At 42.8% G+C, this 16187-nt stretch overlaps 1 protein-coding gene across 1 annotated transcript in view; it reads right to left on the reverse strand.

Annotated features, from left to right (window-relative positions):
* COL4A5 (collagen type IV alpha 5 chain) overlaps nt 1–16187 on the reverse strand; it is a 138634-nt gene that overhangs the window by 49119 nt on the left and 73328 nt on the right. The window contains exons 14-29 of the mRNA XM_073361228.2: nt 13413–13466; nt 13246–13302; nt 10898–10942; nt 10743–10796; nt 10446–10487; nt 9178–9301; nt 8014–8187; nt 6418–6501; nt 5588–5680; nt 4476–4546; nt 4065–4256; nt 3188–3356; nt 2374–2466; nt 2183–2287; nt 1411–1508; nt 114–264 (exon numbers count right to left, since the gene is read on the reverse strand). Coding sequence (XP_073217329.2) covers nt 114–264; nt 1411–1508; nt 2183–2287; nt 2374–2466; nt 3188–3356; nt 4065–4256; nt 4476–4546; nt 5588–5680; nt 6418–6501; nt 8014–8187; nt 9178–9301; nt 10446–10487; nt 10743–10796; nt 10898–10942; nt 13246–13302; nt 13413–13466 — 1606 coding nt within the window. The remainder of the gene's footprint in view (nt 1–113; nt 265–1410; nt 1509–2182; nt 2288–2373; nt 2467–3187; nt 3357–4064; nt 4257–4475; nt 4547–5587; nt 5681–6417; nt 6502–8013; nt 8188–9177; nt 9302–10445; nt 10488–10742; nt 10797–10897; nt 10943–13245; nt 13303–13412; nt 13467–16187) is intronic.

Genomic DNA, 16187 nt, shown 5'->3' on the forward strand with positions numbered 1-16187 from the left:
TAGGTACCTAAATACCTTTAAAAATCTGGCCCTAAGCAACTGTCACACAATGACAGGCAATTTTCAGTGATTAAGAGCCATATAGAGTTCAACAGAAGATAATGAAGCTGTACCTTTTGGCCCAGGAGTTCCATCAGAACCTGACTGCCCTGGAAAACCAGGGTTTCCTGGGAAGCCAGGATCACCTTTCAGCCCCGGAACTCCTTTAAAACCCGGTGGCCCTGGTGGCCCAGGTGGTCCCGGGACACCAAATCCAGGGTCCCCCTATGATGTAAGGGAAAAAAGAAATGGGTTTCGCAGGTTAGCCTTTTCTAGTAGCAAAAGGGGAAAACATTCCCCCCTCCTCTCCAGCCCCCCAAAAGCCATGAGGTTAAAAAAAAAAAAAAAAGACTCCCAAAATATTTACAGCCACACAACTCAGGCAAATCATTCTAGGGAAGATTAGGCAACATTAGGCACCTTATAGAAAAGGGGGATTTCTGATATTACGGCAAAATCCATGTCACCCATCTAGTAACAGGACATACTCCTGGAGGGTTACACTCCAATCCTCCAATACCATACAAACACGACTGGCCTCTGGCAGGGAGTGCGCAATAAGGAGGGAAGGGCCACCTGACATGGATGGTGTGGAGGGCCAGCTCACATCACACCTAGACAGAATGGCTCTAGTATTGCAGCTATGAAGTGTCCAGGAAGGGAAAGGGTAAAATGGGGCTCCCCTCAGGAAACATGGCCTGAATCATACTCAAAGTTCTTTTCTTAGGGTCAGGGGAACCTTCTTGGACAAGCCCTTGGTTGGGAGTGTAGCCACCCTGACTGCAGTCTCATGAAACAAATCTATTCAAATTTGATGCTAGAGGAACTGGTAAGAGAACACCATTTGCTGCGCTCATGAAGGACCATTTTTGTTGATTAGCAAGTGTCTTCACTCAAATTTGGAAGAGCCTTAAGGGATTAAATGAAAATATCTCCCTACTTTTCAGCTGCATCCATTCCAGGGGAAGGGACAAATGCTGGTGGGTAAGAAGGAGGCACACATTTTCAGTAAAGTTGACCATTCCATCCCCACCCCATCACCAGTTTAAGGTGGACAGCTACACAGAGCATTCTATCCGGGTCTGCCCTATGACATGCAACCCTGGTCCTACACATCAGGAGACTGTGCACTGTAGATGTTAGAGCAGACTCTGCAAGGCAATGCAGCTGGACATATAACACTGGGGACAGCAGCTACTGAGTAAGAAAAGATAAATGACTTGAAAGGTCCTTTGACTTGAGAGAGGTGAGAGCTGCTTACAGATGCAGACCCTTCCCAACCAAAGAAGAGACTTTACAATGGCACAATTGAAGAGACAAACTTCAATCTTAAACCACAGCCCATTAGAAGAGAGATTGATATTTTCAGACCTTTTGTCCTGGGAAACCAGATTGTCCTGGTGGCCCTTCGAGCCCTGGTCGTCCAGGGGCTCCTGGTGCTCCTGGGGGGCCAGCCATTCCTGGGAAGCCTACAACCCAATGAGGAGGTTAGGATAACAACTGAGGTAAGGCAACAAACAAGTCTCAACACATTTCAGGGAGATTTAGCAACCACTGTGTAAGTGTTCTTTTAAAAGAGCCCCCTTATGTCTGGTTCGCTCAAAATGCACTATTGCACCAAAGCACCTCAGTTCAGTTTAGACAGCAGTGTGTATAATGCACTGTATATCGATCTGGACCACTACATCATAGCACAGTCCCAGGATACCTCTCAGATCACCCCTTCTTATGAAGGATGTTCCTCATTTTAGGTATTCTCATTATGGCTGCAAATTATTTACATCAGAAACATGGAATCAGGCGACTGATTGTGGAGATTATGTTATTTATGCTATACACTGCTTGAACTGTCTTCTTCTACAATGTCTAAAATCTCTTCTATTTGGTTTTAACCCCAAGGATGGGTTGAAAAGCCTAAGCTTCCACAAAAGTACAGGAGAACAGACATGAAGGACCATAGCTAAACTGAGGTTTTCCAATGCTTTTAACAGTGGCATGCAACTTAGGTAGGCATTTTTAAAGACTTTGGAGATTTAAGAATGTAACTATGTGAGCAAGCTAAGAAAAAAAGATTAAACCTGAAAAATGACACTGCCCAAAGCCAGTATAATTCCCTTCTCCAAAGGTGTGGTAGCAAGTATACCTTTTAGGCCTGGTGGGCCTGGAAGTCCAATGCCAGGTATACCTGGATCACCCTTAGGACCTGGGATGCCTGACAAGCCAGGCTGACCTGGCAGACCAGGATCACCTGCAGGGGAAAATCATTTTTAATTAGCAAAAGCAAGTCAGAGTGAAAACTCAGAGGGTTACTTGGAAGTCTAGTTATGCTCTTACCAGGAAGTCCTACTTCACCATTTCTTCCTGGAGATCCAGGGGAGCCTGGAACTCCTGATTCTGTAATAGTTTCGCCAGGTTCACCTTTCGGACCTAAGAGTGGATAGGATACAGACGCATCATTCTACAGCGTACAGATTCTGTACGTAAGGAGAGAGATCCTTAGTCATTTACACATAGATGGGGTAGATTCACCACTGTGTTACTCCAGTTTTACACTGTTGAAATAGCACTGAAATCAGTGAATCAGGTCCAGGGTCTGACACGTGGATAATTGAAAAATTGCTTATCTGCTTTATCAATCTAAATGCAAGTGTAGTTTCTTGTCACCTTATATCAAAAGTTAAAGTCACGTTCTCTTGAAGACTTTTCTCTTCCAGACCTCACCTTATTGAGCCTCACTGTGCCCCATTTCATGGGCTCAGAAGCATTTCTTGCCATATGTGCATTATAAATTGTTCTTCAAATAAGTCATGAAGTCTGCTAGTGATCATCATCTTAATAAAAAGTTACATCATTTACCATAGCATGGGGTTTAGCAGGGTGCCTTTAGACTGCAGAGGTATTTCCAGTTTTACAGCAAGCTGGTTTACAGTCTTTGGCTTTGGATTTCAGTACTGTCGAAGAAACGGCAATTTGTGACAAACGCGAGGCTACGGGCAGGGAAGCTCACAAATGCCATGATTAATTACTGCTTTCAGGTACAATTTTAAAAGCCTTCATGCTTGTCCCTGCCCAAAGATCTGGAAGCTATGCTGAGCCAAATGGGTACAACTTGCTGTTATTGCTCAATATCATATGAAAATACACCCACCTGGAACTCCTGGGGGCCCTGGGCGACCTGATACACCTTGAATGCCTTTTTCACCTGTAGGACCTTGTGGGCCAAAACCAGGAGGTCCCATAGGTCCTCTGTCTCCAGGAAGACCTGACACTCCTGGATCACCTGGAGGTCCCATTCCTCCTTTGAAAGCAACACCACCCTGAACAGGAGGGTGGGGGAGAAGAGCAGTCATTTGCTTTAGAACAGATTTAAGAGTTTAGTTTTAAACCTAGTGAAACAATTATTTTTGTTTAGAATTTCTGGTAGCTGTCTAACATGTTATCATAGAACCACAGAATATCAGGGTTGCAAGGAACCTCAGGAGGTCATCTAGTCCAACCTCCTGCTCAAAGCAGGACCAATCCGCAATTTTTGCCCCAGATCCCTCAATGGCCCCCTCAAGGATTGAACTCTCAACCCTGGGTTTAGCAGGCCAATGCTCAAACCACTGAGCTATCCCTCCCTCTATCATCATGCTGGAGATCAGGTTAGACTCTTGGTCCTTGTAACTTTCTACCCCAGATGCAGGTTAATGAAGTGCCATGTGGGGAGGACAGTGAGCATTGACACTGTATATTGTTCAAGAGCAGTCCCTCTACTCATTTAGAAAGAGGGACTGACAGATAATCAATGGAGACCCATTCTGCCACCCTCATGCAGCACAAATCACAGCTTGAAGGGGAAAGGGCAAAAATAGAATAACTGTCAGAGATGAGGATGGGCAGCTTTTATAATAGACAGATTATTTTATTCAGCCACACTTATGCTTAGGGAAAAGTGGATTTTCACATCCCCTTCTCTGTACTTTTCTGAATGGATTCACAACATTCCTAAGACCTTGTTCATCCAAGTATAAAACCAAACTTACAGGTTCCCCCTTGGATCCAGGAAGACCTGGCAGTCCCTCTCGTCCAGGAGAGCCATCTATGCCAGGAAGACCAGGAGGTCCTGGGAAACCAGTGTCCCCTTTGTCACCTTTCAGTCCTGGGAAAGCCAGGCTGTCCCCAGGGTCCCCTTTAGAACCAGGACGCCCAGGGGCACCTGGAGGTCCTGGAAATCCCTAGGGAAAGAAAAGTAAACGTTTTAGGTTTTTCCTCCATCTCCTTTCTGAATGCTGCAATTTTATGACAATAGGTTCATGGTAATTAGAGATGGAAAAGGACTGTTGAATAGGAATTTTTCCCTGTGCAAACGAAAGGACATGTAGTTAATAGTAAATTGATACTATGCTTACGATAAATTAGATTCAATTCCCCCCATGAAACATACTAACACTTACTGGTGGCCCTACCAGCCCGGTTAAGCCAGTTAGCCCTTTTTCACCTTTCGATCCCGGGAAACCAGGAGATCCTGATTAAATAAAAGAATGCAAGATTTAGGCATTGGGAATATCTGGCACTTAGTTTGACGTACATACTTGCCAAGGCTGAGGCAGTAGGAGAAATCTCTTAGAGCAGGCAAGATTTAGACAGGGGTAAAATTTTCAAAGGTTCCAATGTGACTCAGGCTCCTAAATCCAATTTTCAAAATATTTAGCACTTAAGTGCCTACATCTCATTGAAAATCAATGGGATCCAGACTCTTAAGTGCCAAAGTCACCGGGGAACTTTTGAAAATGTTACCCTAGACCTTAAATTATTTTGAAGTCACCACAATTTTGTGAAACGGTGATGAGATCCTTATCCCACCACCAACTACTCTGATATTGAGGATGGCTCTACAACACATCAGTCTCATCTAGTAGATAAAGTCATAGATATTACTCACTCAAAAACTGCTGTATAGATTACCTGTCCTATTAAAAGCTGCTGGGCCAAATTAATCCCTAGCATATGAAATTGCAGCTCCACTGATGTCATTGAAATAGCAAATGCTCACTTAAACCAAGACCAAATTCAGTCCACTGTTTTGGACAGCCTGATCTTAGGTGAGTAAAACTAATTTGAAACTTGAGGTTTATGTCAATGATGTTGAAAGAGGTCACCCCCTACAGTAATCTCTGAACTGGTTCTTTGTTTCTTTTGAAGCAGGAAGGAGTTGAAATTCATTTCCCTTCCAGGTAACCAGGTAGCAGATAATACCCTTTAAGTAAGCACAGTGCTTGTGAGCCTGACTTTGACTAGCAGAAAATATCAAGTGGGAGCATCTGTACCATTTTAAAAATCTGATTCTTAAGGGTCAGATTTTCAAAAATGGGTGGACTTCTGCATATATTCAACTCGTCTACAGTGAACTCACGTGTGCCCTTGCATCCCATCACTTGGGCACACAAGGGTAATGTGTACATGCACATTGAAGTTAGGCTTTGTGTCTGAGTTTGCACACAAACGTACACACACCTGTGGGCCATAAAATAAAGAACAAAATGCAGCCAGCTGTTTTTTATTTTACCTGGGCTACCTGGAGGTCCGGGTGGTCCCCTGTCCCCCGGAGGCCCAGAAATGCCAGTTCCTATACAATTAAAGCATGTCTCTCCCTTATCACCTAGAAAGGGTCACATTATAAAAGCAGATATGAGCATTTAGTTCTGGAAAACACAGAGCATCCAACATAATAGTACTGTCATTATATTCACGGTATATATCATATTGCATATGATAACTATAATTTTATATAATTATATAATATCTTAATAGATTAGCAGAAGGCTTCTCATAGACATCACTTTTAGCATCCTTGATTTTTAGGAACCAAAGTAGCATTTAGATCTACTATCACCCGAAAAAGGACTCCAGGTAGAGTGCATGGTACACAGCAGATGTATCTGATGGAATTTGTTTAGCAAAAATGCAAAACAACACAAAACAAAAAACAAACAAAAACCCTTTCAGTGTTCAAAAATCCAAATGTAGAACTTTTTCCAGGTATTAGCTCCTTTAGGGGGCAAATCTTTCGATGCTAGGAGCTGGGATTTCAAAAGACATTAAATGCCAGCATCAAGAGTTATAATCATGATTGGAAAGAAAGAAAAAACAACCAATATGGGAAATGTTTACTAAAGTACAGCTGGCATAAAAACATTCTAATTATACTCTCTTAAAAAAAGCCTACAAGGTTTTTTTTAGAGGTTTAACACTTTTATTGATGTATACCCGGCTTTTCTATGATGCTCAGCACTGTATTAGCTGAGCATTTCCTACGTATTCATGAATTTATCCTCTTTGATGTGGGAGATGCTTTAAACAACAAGAAAGAGACAAAGCATACTTATGACAATGCACCTTTCTGGCCTTGCTCCCCCATAAAACCTTTGTCTCCTGAAGGTCCTGGAAAACCCGGGGGCCCTCGCTGACATACTCTGTCACCTAAAGGTGAAAGAGTTGAGAGAAAGAGAGAGAGAGTTAACTCTACTATAAGTTGAACGGAGACAGGAAACACTAAACAGAGACTGGGGAAGCTCCACACCGGACACTGCTAAAATGGGGCTGTGGCTTCTACACTGCACGGTACAACAATGCAAGCCATAAAACACAAGAAAACAAACAGTTACCTCTACACCCCAATCAATATCCTCCCCCTTCCATTCCTCACCCCCATCCTTAGCAACCGATATGCAGCCATAACTCTGTTCATAAATGTGCCCATATATACAGCGGCACCCATGGGGAGGAACTCTCATGATATGCAAAAGCCTCAGCGTAGAGACACGAAGCTTCTCCCTGACTCCCCGCTGCACATCCATGCTAGCCCCTCTCTCCCAATGCCTTCCCAAAGTTCCACTCAACCCCGCATTCCCCCTCCAAGCCTGCTCACTCTGCCTGGCCCTTCATATCCCTCATCTGAGCATGGACCACCAGAGCCTGCCTCCAGACTCTCTGTTGCTCAGCTTATCTCCCTGCCTTCAAGCTGGGACGCAGGCTGGCAAAGTTAGAATACAAAGTAGCAAATGGACCTGAACCTGTCCATTCGAAATATGGGGAATAACAATGTATTTAATTAAAAAACCTCCAAAGTAGCCTATGCCCAAGACGTAATGTGGGGCATGTGTGTGTAGGGAGGGGAGTTGGAGTTCATGGGGGATTTTGGCTGTTTAGTTAGAGGACCCAAAGAAACGAGAAGATGGAGCAAAATTTAATATAGAGAGCACTCTGAAAAATGTTTCCTTTTCAAGTTATGAACTGTTTTACTGAAATGAAACAGAAATTTTAATGGTCCTCTAACGAGTTATTAGGCCAAATGTGGAGACTAAACTCAATCTCTAAAGAGTGACAGAGAGGGACTTAATCCTTATTTAAGTGCAAATCCCAACACATCCTTAACTACTTTGTTATTTAGAACAAGTGGGATTTGTTAGCACGAGTTGGAAGCAGCATTATTCTGCACCTCTGGGGCCACATCCTTGGCCCTCCTCTATTAACACTGTGCCACTGGAGTGGTGCAAACTGACCTTAAAGCGGCCCTAAAGCTTCTGAGATTCCCCCAATATGGGGGAATCCTGGGCTGTAATAAAGCTTGTAGAGCCCACTTTACAAAAAGGGGTACGTCAGGGCTGGCGGGAGCCAGGAAAAGGCATGGCAAGGCCACACCGAAACACAAGATGATAATTCCTAGCTAGCAAGGGGACCCTTCGAGACCACATAAAGTTAGGGTAGTCCTTTTGGTGCTCTAACTTGCACCAGGAGCTGGGAAGGAAGCATAAAGGAGACATTACGTCACCTTTGTCTCTCCATTACTTCAGCTGGAGCTGAATTGTGTCCCTGGAACAAGGGGACAAAATAAACCTATGTAATAGATATTTAGTCTCTTTTCCTTGTTGCTGAGTAACTATCTATCTGTCAAGTATTTCAAGGCTGCAGGTCAATGAAGATATCACTTACTAGGAGGGATAGTTGTTCCGGGAGGTCCAGGGGCACCTGGAGGTCCAGGTGGCCCTGGCCGTCCATCAAGTCCAGGCTGTCCAGGTATGGAAACTCCGGGTAGACCTTGATCCCCCTTCTGTCCTCGCTCCCCAGGCAAACCAGGTGGACCAGGGGGGCCTACAACTGCAATCCCTAAAATGGAAAAAAGCTAATTCTTCAGTATCTCTGGTTTAAACCATGGACTTTTGTAAAGGTGACAATGAAAGCTGGCTAGGTTGCTGTTACTACCATAGGCAACATCCTCTCTCTAAATCTTCATGTATGTGACCATGGCATAGGAGTTATATTATGGGGTAAGAGTTTTCATCAGGCCTCCATAAAGAGAGCCAAATTACAGGTGTACCCATTTTTCTATGCAAACCAGGTAAATGCGCATCCTGATGTACATGTGTGTGCACAAGTGTGGAATTTGGGGCAGGCAAATATTACATTTGCAGAGACTTTTGGTGAAAACTTGATCCCAAGACTTAACATGAGTAAACAATTTAGGTAAGGAGGGAATTGTAACAGGACTAGAGAAAGGAAAAATGTGTATTTATTTGTCATAACTTTAGAGTTACCTAATGTTCTCCTTCCCTGTACAGCTTTCTGATAGACATGGCTAGCAAGCTCCTTTAACCCCTTTCTAAACATGGTCCTTCATCAACTCTACCTTTAAGCACTTGGCCAGTCTGTATTTAAACCTATATTTAATAGTCAGTCTCAACAGTTTTGACACAAACTCTTCTCCATACATATGGAACTCTGATAATATACATTACTTGCAAACAACAAAGGGCTAAACTACCCTTAAGTTACTACTCCAGCACTCTTAACTGGTGATTCATTGACAGCCCTGAAGACTAGCATCCTCTGTTCACCACAGAACAGTAAAAGCACGGACCATGAATGTTCAAGAGTCCTCATGCCTCAACCCTCAGCTGGAGGACTATCTCCAGGGCTCAAAGGTAGCTCTTAATAGTTTTGCCTTCACTGGTCATTCAGGCCATCTGCCAACCAGGGTATCAATTGTGATGGTGATTATTGTTACACTGCCACTGCCCCACTAGGCAGTGAACTAAGATCATGAAGCTAACTAACTCCAGATAGCAAAATACACAAGCAATTCACCTCAACACTTACCTGGAGGCCCTGACAAGCCAGGAGGCCCTTGCAAGCCAGGATATCCACGCTCGCCTTTGGGTCCTGGAAATCCTGGAAGTCCTTTATTCCCTTTTGGTCCCACTTCTACACCATTTCCTGTGATCTGTCATATCAACAAGCCAAGAAAAAGTCACAAGAAAGGTGAAGAGAGGTGGGTCGGTGTGTAGCAAAGCCACAAGAGCCAGCTCACGACATTTCAAACCAATGGCACGATCCTTCTAATGCAACTGGGATCCCAAATAAAAGTCTGCTAAAAAAAGAAAGTCCCCTGTTCCAGCAGAGTGCACTATTATTGTGAGGCCGTACTGCATTCCCACATGGTTAGCTAAAAAATACTAGTGCACACTTCATTCTTGTGGTTTGAGAAGCAAATAGTGTCAGAATGAGAGCAAGAAAGGTTTCCACAGCCAAGTCTCACGGCACACCCCATTCCCAAAAACAGTGCGAGAAGAAAACCTACAATACACCCACCCAAACTACAGAATCTTCACCCCAGGTATTTTAAAATCTTTTGTTTTCATCTGACAATTTATTCAACTGCAGTTTCAACTATGGTGCAAATCCATAGCAATGCCACATATGTCAATGGAGATACTCTGGATTTGCATCACTGTAATAAGGCAGAATTTGACCCTATTCTTTGTTTCCGGGGGACTGCTTGTGGAATAAGATATTACTCTCTGAAGTGAGGTTGAATCCAACCCTATGTGAGAACTCCTGTGACATCATTAGAATTTCTCAGTTGCAGACACTCCATGACCTACAGGATTACATTAATATGGATTATTATATGAATAATAGCGTGGGGATATTTATATTTTCATGGTGCTGCTCACTGTGGGGATGATTAGAGCAGGTTGGAAAAAAATTCAGATTTCATTGAAAAAAGCCACTTTCCATTGGAAAAACATTTTGACTGAAAATTTGTTACCAGCTCTACTGATTATGATCTTAATTTGTGATGTTTTTATTCCATTGCCTTCAGTGGATTTGCCTCTGATTTACACTGGTGTGAGTGAGATATGAATCTGGCCTTGTGTTTATAACTGAAAGACCTTGGAATGCAAGATCACACATTCTAAAGGAAGGGAGCAGTGGGTTGTGGTGACTAACACTTGGTGCTACCTGCTGGATCTCTTTGGCACTAGCATAAACTGGAAACACTAATGTCTGGAAGAAATGAGGAGACAAAATGGTGCACTGCCAACCAAACAGAAGAAAAGGAGAAGAAAGCAAAAGCAACTTACCACTCCAGGAGGACCAGGCAGACCACGTTCACCTTTCAGACCCTGCCAATGATATATTTACAGATTATTGAATGACATATTTGTGAACACGAGAGCTAAAAAATTAGTTTTCAAAAAAGTGTCTTATGTTCTTATGTGTCAGGAAACAAGAGATTGCAAAGATTCTGTTGCAGGTTAACAGATAAGGCAAGGCAATGCAATTTCTATACAGTAGGAGCTGGGCATTGGTATGTAAGCTTCAGTGACAGGCAGGCTTTTACTCTATTCTTGCAGTAAAGACAAATAACCCACACTCACCTTTTCACCATCTCTTCCTGGAACACCATTTAAACCAGGCTCACCAGGTAAACCCTTCAAGGAAAGGAAAAGAAACATCCTCAAAATATTCGCTGCAAATATCCCAAGAGCATTACAAAGAATCTGCTTAGGTGAGAAACGTATAAGATACTCACATCCCTACCAGGCTGACCAGGATCTCCATCTTTGCCAGGTTTCCCCTTCAAAACACAAATGTTCATTGAAAAATAAAAAGTTTTAGTGGCAAAGAGCCATTGCCAGGAACTGCACGATTTGTTTCCCTTTGTAGTAGATAAATGAAGCAAAGACTCTCTAGAATGCAACCCCTATGATAAATCTCACAATTAAGAGAGATGTAATAAGCCGGCATTAATTAAATTGAGGATTAACATAGAAAACCAGGGTAACAAAAGCTTGATCAACAGAAATCCTAAGTATTATCAGAATGCAGCATAAAATGACCTCAAATTTAACAAGTGCTGATTCCCCCACACTGAAAGTTTTCCTGGATATAGATTTAGGGCTTAAATTGTGATTCTAGTCTGAAAAGTGAGTTTTTAAAAATGCACCTTCATACTCAAATGACAGTGAATACACATAGGCAGCAGATACCTGATTATTGTCAGGACAAAAGAGTTTGCACCATTTTTACTGTTACCACTGCAACACCACCACATACTGGAGACAGTGCGCTGGATTCTACTGCAACTCAGTCATCAACAGCACTGTTGACTAGGTTTAGACACAGAGCCAAAATTTGCCCTTAGTCACACCCAAACAACCCCACAGCAGACAACAAGGGCCACACAGGTGTAACTAGGACAAAGGTTGGTTTGCAGAATTTTTATTACTAGTGATGATGCTCAATCTGGAAAAAAACAGTGCTTTGAAATTCCAGGCTGACTTTCAGAGGCTGGCAATTACAAAATCATCACTTGTAAAAGAGCCCACTTGATACAGAAATTGAGACACGTGAAATAAAAATGGAACCCCACATGCTACTGTAGAGTCGCACCTCACAGCAGAACTGTATTTCGAGCCCCCAGTAAACATAAATGTCCCAAATCAGAGGGGGAAAATATACTGTGGGTAAAAGTTAGGGTGGAAGAAAGAAAACAAGTATTTGTACCCTTTCTGATCTATGCAGATTTGTGTCCCCTCTCCCAACAATTAATATCTCACAGTGAAGCAACTTGGGAAAGCATGCAAAATATAATGGGAGTTTTGGCCTTATATTCTTCCCTCTCTATCCTACGTCCAAAAAACAAATGAAAACAAAGCCCCTCCTGAGTGAAACGTAGGACTCTAGAATGCTGAATTCATAAATGGACTTTTTGCACAGTCTTTTTTTAAACCAGGGGCTGGGAAATGGGGAAACCTATCATAAAAGCATTTTATCTCACCTGGTTAACCTCTGTGAAACCTATGGGTCTGATATTTGGAAGGGCCCACTGCCCTCAGTTGAAGTTGTGGGCACAGGAATTATACAAGGAAACTAACTTCCAACAGAGAATTTATGAACTGATGGCAGCTTGTCTTTACTTCATCTCCTCAGTCCACCTACTGGACCCCTGCTGATCTTACTTCACCACACTGACCTGTGATACCCAAGGCAATCCTGACTCAAGAAAGGTGAATAGTTGGCTCTGAATCTATGACTGAAGTGACCTATTGCCATCCCTGCAAGGTATGCCGTTCCCCTGTGTTTCCCCTCACCAGACTGCATATACACAGCAACAACTCCTCCAGAGACAGCAGATAGGAGTTAACTTTTAATACAGTTTTCAAAGGCTACTGTTCTACTTGCTCACCTCAGAGATCACTCCGTTTAGAATAAAGAAAAGGAGGACTTGTGGCACCTTAGAGACTAACCAATTTATTAGAGCATAAGCTTTTGTGAGCTACAGCTCACTTCATCGGATGCATCTGAGGAAGTGAGCTGTAGCTCATGAAAGCTTATGCTCTAATAAATTGGTTAGTCTCTAAGGTGCCACAAGTCCTCCTTTTCTTTTTGCGAATACAGACTAACACGGCTGTTACTCTGAAACCTCCATTTAGAATGGGTTTTCAGGCACCAGCTTACAAATGTGTCAATAGCATGACGTACTGGAATTCTGTTAGGGTAACTGAATGGAGACCCTCTCTGAAAGGAAACGGTCACTCAAGCTGTGCAGCCTCAATAGCTTTAAAGAAAATTTCCATACATAACTGTAAAGCGTTTATGTCCAATGCTTATGACAGAGATTCTACCCCTTTTGTTCCTGCCTCAAGATTAAGATCTACATTCAGGGTAATTCCACTAGGGTGCATTGAAAAGGTGCTTTTACACTCAGCTAGAATCACACCAGTGAATCACTAGTGTCATCTGCAATATCTTGTAGATCATTGGAGGAAATAAAATCTCTTACCAAGAGAGTCTGATGGCCTGAATTCAATATCTGCTTAATTCTCAAAGCTAAAAGCATTTGGAAAAATAAATCTTTGGTTCAAGGAAGTTACTTACTCTTTTGCCTGGCTCTCCTTGCTCACCTTTTTCACCTTTCACGCCACCTGAAGGACCCTGAACACACAAACATCGTCTTACACTCAGCCCATGGGGACAGAGCAGAACGAATTTACAATTCTCTTACATTATTCTAAGAAAAAAATGCCACCGTGGGAATTACTCACAGGAGGACCTTGTGGCCCAGGGGGTCCTGGTGGACCTCGTTCTCCTGGAATACCCTGTCAGGCATGGGGAAAAGAGAGAGAAGGGGGTTAAAGCCCTCACCTCCCAACATTGGGTCAACTGTTTTAAACAGGATTTTGCTGCCATTTAAACTTCTTCATGTGCCACAAGTGCTAGTGGTTTTTATCAAGTGTCTTTGATCCATGTGTATCCCAAAGTACTGGTACAAATTTTGTTAACTGATCACTCTATTTATTTCATTGAATCATTGAGATACAATTGCCTCTTGCATATAGCACAGTGGCTGGCTAGCTGCCCACAGCTTGCTGCACAACAGTTTAGGGCAGGAAATAAAAATAACCTAGCCAGCTGAAATTACAGGAGGCTAGTCAAGGGGCAGAGAGTAATTATTGAAGATGCAAGGACACCATTAATACCTCTGCTCTTGGGAATAATGCCATTGGATTTTTAGTGAAAGGTAGGACCTCTGTTTTCTATAGCTGCAGTTCTGGTAGCACACGCTGAATAACTAGTTCATTACTGACTTAGAGGGGAGAGCATCAGCTACTGAATCCCTCAAAGCACTTCATCAGGATTTGCTTTTTTTCTTGCAGGACTTCCATCCACATACAGGCCCAGCCTGACCTTGCTTAGCTTGTGCAATTAGCTGAGATCACAACTTCAGGTGCGATGGCCCCAGGCTTACAAATGTGTTAAATTTGGGATGGCTCCTTTACAGAATGAATAAAAACTGAGTTGTGATGGTGATCAGTCTACAAAAGTTCACTTCCAAGTACATTACTTTCATCAAAAGTCTAAATATTTACCTTAAAATTATTGCTAGTGTAAGGCCAAATGCAATTTGCTGGGAGATTGTGTTTGTAGGTCTTGGTGCTTTCTAAGGAATGTACAGTCATACTGTCTTGTTTTGTATATTTATACAGCTGCCTTTTGGCATTATTAGACCTTCAGAGATGTCAGATGCAATAGTGTGTAAGCTGAAAATAAACCCCAAAGGAGAAATCCAGACATGCCAAACCCGCGAAAAAAATGCAGATATTAGGTTTGTTTTTGGCTTAATTGGCTCGTAAGTTACTTGTTGGCTAGTTTTTGGCTTGTTTGGCTTGTAGCTTATTGCTTCTTTTTTTTGATCGGCTCCCAGCAAGCAGGGACAAGGAGGGGCAAGCAGGGGAAAGGGAGGGAGAGAGTCAGGGGTGCACAGTGGTCCCAGACTGCACGCCAGGAGGAATTTAGTCACATAGAGTGTTGGGGTTCTTAGGGATTGGCTTGTTTTGGCCTCGTTTTGAAATGGGATTAGCTTGATTTTTGGCTTATTGTGAAAGTCGGGGTGCTTATTTACTGTGTGAAAGTTGGCAACTGTGGTGAAATCCTGAAGTCAATGCAAGTATTGCCATTGATCTTAATGGGGCCAGAATTTCCCCACAAATTTAGAATTAAAGGGATGGCCAGTTCTCTGCTTCTTCATCTACTACCCTGGGCCCAGTGAATCAGAGAACACCAGAGTCTCCCACCTTTCCAGGATGACTCCATAGGGTGGTTGTGTATTAGTGGATCTGATGCTTCAATAGGGCCAAAGGTTCTTATGAAGGGAAGGACAAATTGCTTTGGTTAAAGTGAAAGGAGGAGAGGTCTGGCACTTCTTCCCACATCCCACTTAAGGGCAGACCACCAATGCTTTCTTCATCCTGAAATGTTTGCCAACAAGAACAGGATGAAAAGGTAGAAAGAATGAAGCAAGGTTTTAATCCTAAAACAGCGGCAGAAAACCAGATACCCGGGTGCAGTGTAAGCAGAATAGAAGAAGGACCACTCCTACCTCAAAATATACACCTCATCCCTTGCCTAAGGTCAGGCTGGTGTTTGGCATTACCACAGAACTTCAAAGGAAAAAACCCCAAAGCACTCATGCCCCTGCTTGTACTGCCTGACTCATCTGGGATAGCCTCTATAATAGAAGTGGGATTGTGAAAAGTTGTTGGATCAACAGGACAGGACAAATTTAGTATCTTCAGAACTGGCATCTCTCCCAATGACTCTTCAGCAGTTAAGGGTGGGGAAGTTTCTGTACAAGTTAAAGCAACAGTTGGGAAAACGGAACTTAAAAATCAGTAGCAATATTGCCAGCAAGGTTACAGATTCACTGGGGTAGCCAGATGTGCATATTTAGGATGTGGATTTAGGTGCTTAGAAAATGGAAAATGACTTTATTTAGACCAAAAGAAAGAAGGGACTCAAGATGTCTTGTATGACAAGGAGGTTAAGTCAGCTGCATTTTAGTTTTTACAGGACCCCTCATTATAATATGATAGATGCAGCTCAGATTTTCATAGATGTCTAATGAATGGGAATTGGGGAACTGAATCCCGAGAGAGCTTGGAAAATCTCAGCCTGGACGTTTAGAGTTGACTAGCCATTCAAATCCTGCTGTGGAAGGTTAATTACTTTTATTGTTTCCATAGGATTTCATTTTGGAGACTGTTTCTTGTGTAGTTTAATTTTTTAAATAATGGGAACATGTGGAGATGGCTCAGACATTGTGCAAAATGAAATAACTGAACCAATATGATTGACCCACCCTCTGATATAGGAGAAATGGATAGGTCTGGCTGAGGCAAATGACAATTCAGTGCTTTGGAAAAAGCAGCAGGACCCCCAACAAGCTGTACTTTGGGGGATGTCATTCTGAGTAGTACAGCCTCCAATGAATGAGCTGCTCTAAGTAGCTGGACAGGTGCTTACCACAGATGGACACGGTT

This window comes from Lepidochelys kempii, chromosome 9 (assembly GCF_965140285.1).
Source record: "Lepidochelys kempii isolate rLepKem1 chromosome 9, rLepKem1.hap1, whole genome shotgun sequence".
Taxonomy (NCBI): domain Eukaryota; kingdom Metazoa; phylum Chordata; order Testudines; family Cheloniidae; genus Lepidochelys; species Lepidochelys kempii.